Source organism: Guillardia theta (assembly GCF_000315625.1).
Source record: "Guillardia theta CCMP2712 unplaced genomic scaffold GUITHscaffold_80, whole genome shotgun sequence".
Taxonomy (NCBI): Eukaryota; class Cryptophyceae; order Pyrenomonadales; family Geminigeraceae; genus Guillardia; species Guillardia theta.
This window is the reverse complement of record NW_005434594.1, coordinates 45,341-50,328: the sequence shown is the minus strand read 5'-3', so window position 1 is coordinate 50,328 and position 4,988 is coordinate 45,341. Positions and strand designations below refer to the sequence as shown.

The 4,988-nt window shown below is 55.7% G+C and overlaps 3 protein-coding genes across 3 annotated transcripts in view; 2 read left to right on the top strand and 1 right to left on the bottom strand.

Moving 5' to 3' along the window:
* Window positions 1-323, top strand: part of GUITHDRAFT_76789 (hypothetical protein) — a gene marked incomplete at both ends in the record, with an annotated part of 1,234 nt that extends 911 nt beyond the window's left edge. Inside the window, one exon of the mRNA XM_005825775.1 lies at window positions 210-323. Within this exon, the coding sequence (XP_005825832.1) occupies window positions 210-323 (114 nt within the window). The remainder of the gene's footprint in view (window positions 1-209) is intronic.
* Window positions 324-858: 535 nt separating this feature from the next.
* Window positions 859-1,785, bottom strand: GUITHDRAFT_143871 (hypothetical protein; the record flags this gene model as incomplete). Its single annotated transcript, XM_005825774.1, has 1 exon — window positions 859-1,785. One exon carries the CDS (start codon window positions 1,783-1,785, stop codon window positions 859-861), a length of 927 nt encoding a protein of 308 aa, XP_005825831.1.
* Window positions 1,786-3,523: 1,738 nt separating this feature from the next.
* GUITHDRAFT_143870 (hypothetical protein) overlaps window positions 3,524-4,988 on the top strand; it is a gene marked incomplete at both ends in the record, with an annotated part of 4,761 nt that continues 3,296 nt past the window's right edge. Inside the window, 2 exons of the mRNA XM_005825773.1 lie at window positions 3,524-3,933; window positions 4,214-4,793. Of these exons, the coding sequence (XP_005825830.1) occupies window positions 3,524-3,933; window positions 4,214-4,793 (990 nt within the window). The remainder of the gene's footprint in view (window positions 3,934-4,213; window positions 4,794-4,988) is intronic.

Sequence of the window (4,988 nt, the reverse complement as noted above, 5' to 3'; positions counted from 1 at the left end):
CCCACTCCCATCCCACTCCCATCCATCCCATCCCTCCCCTCGTCTTCCTCCCTCCCGCCATCCATCCTGCCTCTACCTCTATCTCTCCCTCTGCCTCCCTCGCTCCCTCCCCTCGTCCTCCCTCCCCTCGACCTCTCTCCCATGATCGCCATCGTTGCAAGCAGCCCGGATCTCTCTGCTCTCCTCAGGCGCCGCTCACCTGGTCTCAGGGCCATCTGTTCGAGGACGGCTTTCGCTGGAAGGTGCCAACAGGAAAGCGCTTCTGCATCAATGGTGCTGCTCTAAAGTTCGAGGAGGAGGAGAAACTTTCTTCGAACAAGTAAAAAGTTAGAAAAGAGGAAAAGCTTTCTTCGAACATGCGACAACTGCAATGATGTAGCGGAGCAAGAAGCTAGAACCACTGTTGACGTCATCTCTGTCAGTTGGGTTGTTGTCTTGTCACTTGTTCTCTCGTCCTCTACATCCTCAGTACATCACGCCGCACGCCGACATCGAAGTCTACGGCCAACATGGCAGAAGTTTCTTGTCTCCTCTTCTTAGTTTGATATAGTGTTTTCAAATATTCATCAAAAACTTCGATGATAGTTTCATTAAATGGTACTGAATGTTCAAAACAATCCAAGACGAATTCATATTTGTACTTCAAATTTTAATCAAACTAATCAACGATGCTTTTGCCTCAATTGAAGTGTTCATCAGAAACTTCAATGATAGTTTCATTATCATATTTCAAGGATTAATCAAAAGAATCAATCAAAGGCTCTCGCGCGCTTGTGCACATTCAGCAGACGACGCGGGGAGGGGAGGGCTCGTCTCAAGGCCTCGTCCTCGCCTCGCTTCTCTCCCGACGATCCTCCCCTAGAACAGGAACATGTCTCCATCCTGATGCGACTTGTACGTCACCTCCCCGTCGTTGAACCCCATCGCCTCCTCCTGCTCCTCCTGCGCTCCCGGTTGTGCGAGGCCCCCACAACATGCGACGGAGGAGACGGCGAGGCCTCCCGGCGGATCGAAGACGGCATCGGTGAAGCCCTCAAGGGAGCAAGTATCGTCCGATAGCTGCTCAGGGCTCGAGGATGCTTCACAGCTCTCGCCCTTGACGAGAGGGCTATCAGCTTCTTCCTTCCTCTCCTTCTCCATGAGCTGCATGGGGATGTTCTTGTTGTGCAAGCAGAGCTGACGCTCTCGATGCCGGCGCTGAGCCTCTCTGTTCTGCCTCCTCCTCTTCTCCTTCCTCCACTCCTCCACGGAAACAAAGGCAGCTGACTCCGCAAAGTCCCCGAGCGCTTCGTAGCTGCACATGGGAACCTGAAAAGCTGGTCGGGGGCTCAAGTTGCCCACGAGAATCCCACCTGCCTCTCCAGCTCGAGGCACTTCCACCTCCTTGCTCAGCTGAGCCGCCGTCAACGCCTGCACCTCCGCTGACGCCCGTTGAAGGTCTCGCGTCAGCTCCACCACCTGCCGCTTGAGGTTTCGGTTCTCAGCTCGCAGCAGCTCCTTGTCGGACTCCGAGAGGGCCAGGCGCTGGGAGAGAGTCTCGTTGTGCGACACGAAGTGACTGAGAGAGCTCTCGAGCTTCTGGACGTACGTCCTCGCCTGGTCCCTCGACTTCTTCGCTGCCAGTCGGTTCTTGATCGCCCTCACGCGGTCGCGAACCTCTTTCTCGGCCTCCTGGCATGGCTCCACGACGAGCGTCGACTTGTTCTGCACCAAGGTTCGCTGCACCTGGAGCAAGCTCTGAAGCTCCTGCTCCAGGACGCAGTGCGGCTGCGACGGCTTACGCATGCTGCTTGTCCTTGGAGTAGCCTAACTTAGAATACGAGAGTTTGCTGATCCTGATTGACGCTGAGCGTGCGGATGAGGGGTAGAAATTCTTGTTTTCTCTTCTCTCTTTCTTTGCGTCTAAGCTCCAATGAAAGTAATAGTCGAAGAGCCACACTGACTGTTGCAACAACTAGGGTAGGAGCTGCACGTACAGCGGGTTACGAGAAAAAGGACAGGGAAGTTAGAGGATTCGAAAGAATCAGGAAAGAGGAGGAGGACAAGGAGCAGAAGAAGGAAGTTGGTGAAGGAAGAACACTGGCGTGGGTTTGGATGAGGGAGAGCGAGATGGAGAGCAAGAGGACGTACGAAGGGAAAGCGAAGGAGAAGGTGTAGAAGCGACAAGTCGGGGTGGCCTAAAATTGGAATGGGAACGATACATTGTACCAGATTTCGCTGGTAAAATCAATTTATACTCTAATTAGGGTACACAAGATTGAAAAAGAGTTATTTCAAATCCAACTGTACTGTTTTCAGAGGTGTAGCGGATGTGTACCCCAAGATTTCGTGGCAAATCAAGGGTATCGGGGTGTCACAGTCACACTCCAAAACTATTCTTTTCAAACCTGACTCCTTGAAATCCTTTTTAAAAATAAAGTAAATGGAAAAAGTGTTTTAAATGCGCCGTAATGTGGAAGGGGCAACCTGATCTGTACATGACCTGTACCACCCCCGTCGCATCCTCGGGCTACCCACCCCTACCCCTTTTCTTCCATGAATCTACCCGTGCCCTTGAGCCCACCGATGGGCCTGCCGCTCTGGTCGCAACGATACCCCTCCAACTCCCAGGTAAAGTACCGGTTATCAAATAGGCGTGACTGTGGCCGCCATTGTTGGCACGGCCCTTATCTTGCCATCGGAACCCGCCCGAAGATCTTTTGGTAATGATGACCGATCGGGCCCCGGACAAAGCCTCGGAGTCCGATCCGATCTGAGTCCGATCTTATCAGTCACTCAGTATTGGAACTTGTGACCGGCGTTGATGATCGGGCCGCCGCGCCTCCCGGCGGCCGCGCGCAGCGGCCGCGCCGCGGCGCCGGACTCGGGAGCCCGGGCCGGGCCGAGTCAAGGAGTCAAGTTATCGGAACTATCGGAACGGGCCGCTCAAATCTCAGTTACTCAAAGCCGCTCACTGAGTCACAAGGCCTCCCGAGTCCCTGTCCGGAGTCCTTCGCTGCCCGGACTGAGTTTCGGAGACACTGGCAGCCCGGCCCTGCCCGGTCCGACCGGGTCACCGGGTGCCAGGCGGCCGCCCTACCGTATGCTAGCCGCGCCGTGCCGGGGCCGGCCCGGGCCCGGCCCGGGCCAGGGGCGGCCCCTGGCGACGGGAGTCGGAGTCACAGAGTCACTCAATATTGAGTCACTTGAAAGTCTTGTTTTGTTGATTTGCTGATCGTACAAAGAGACAGAAGAAACACAGGAAGAAACATGGATCGGTCGGGAGGAGAGTTGAAGGGGGGAGGAGGAGGAGACGAGTGTGGAGACTGAGGAGCAGGAGCAGGAGAAGGAGAGCAGGAGAGCAGGAGAGTTGGAGAGCAGGGGCAGGAGAGCAGGGGCAGGAGAGCAGGAGCAGCATCCCAACCAAAAAAGGAGCAGGAGCCGAAGTCTATTCACGAACATGTAGAAACCACGACGATAAAGATGGAGCACATGGTTGCAGGCTGATTTCGATGACAGGTGTACAGGAGGGTGAATAATCGAGATGAGCGGCGCCAGCGCCCTTGTTGTGGAAGATCGACCTGTCGATGTGGAAGCTAGTCAGCCAGAGAGCAGAGGCGGGGGAGAGGATGAAGTGAACGGAGCGCAAGAGGGGCAGAGAACTTCGCACCAGCACAATGAAGGGGGAGGAGAAGGAGAAGGAGCAGCAGGAGCCATGCTGCTTCGATCGACATCTTCCTCCGCTGCTCCCGTCCACTCGCCTGCTGCACAAGACAGCTTCAGCATTGCGAGCCTGATGGCAAACATAAAACGACGATCTTCGGCTCCTTCTGCAGGGGACGTGGTGGATCAAGGCTCGATGAGCGATCACCTTGCGGTCTATGCGCAGAGACAAGCTGACCTGCAGGAGCGTCTCAAAAGCTTGACAGCCTCTCTAAAGAACTTCGATCAGAGGTGATTGCTTCTCATGCATGCATGCTTGCATGTCTGCATGCACTTGGATTGTTTCTGTGTAGACTTGGCTGCCATGTCTATTCTTTGCTGTTTCAATGTTTCAATGCTTGAGATCTATTTACATTGCGAGCCTGTGTATTATTGCCTTCGTTTTCTCATTCTTCTCTTGCTTTTTTGCTGCTGCTGCTGCTGCTGCTTCCCCCCCCCTCCCCCCCCCCTCCTCCTCTCAAACCTGCTTCCGAAATGTTTGCTCCTCCGTGTTGTGACCTCGTGCCCGAAGGGCCAAGGATGCGCGAGCAGAAACAGAGCGAGTGAGGAAGGAGGCGGCTGCGGCGGCAGCAGAGAGAATGAAGGAGCTTCTGACGAAGAAGAGCAAGCCGTGTCAACTAGATCGCCTCACGCAGGATCTCATGCTCAAAGTCTGCCTGCTGCTGCGAGGAAGATCGCTGTACAACGTCTTCGTGTCGAGCAAGAGATTCGAGTTCGTGCAGAAGGACGAGGAGTTCTGGCGGACACTGCTGGCAAGGGAGCAGGAGGAGGAGGTGTCAGCGAGCATGCCGCTCAAGGAAATCAGAGAACTCTTCGTTGACAACACGCTGCGGTGGAACCGGATCGTCGAAACGTTCCGCTGGCTAACGAGCAAGGGCTGCCCCTGCGACGTCAACGGGACGCAGGCTGGCCCGTGGTCGAAGAGGACGATAGCTGTAGTTCTCCAGGACAGCATCAAGTTTTCGATGCCTCCTGCTCCGTCATGGCGGAAGGCGTGTATCCTAGCGGACATTCGCTGTATCTGCTCGCTGCTCTCCAGCTCCAACGAGAACATACAGGAGCTGGCGGCGTCTGCGATCGGGAACGTGATGGTTTGTGCGGGTGAGGAGGACGAGAGACGAGGGACGAGGGAGGATGGGAGGGAGAAGGGAGGGGGGGGAAGGGACGGAGGGAAGGGAAGGGACGAGGGACGAGGGAGGGAGGAAGGAAGGGGAGGGGGAGGGAGGAGGGAGGAGGGAGGGAGGGAGGGGAGGGGAAGGGGAGGAGGGGAGGGAGGAGTGGGAGGG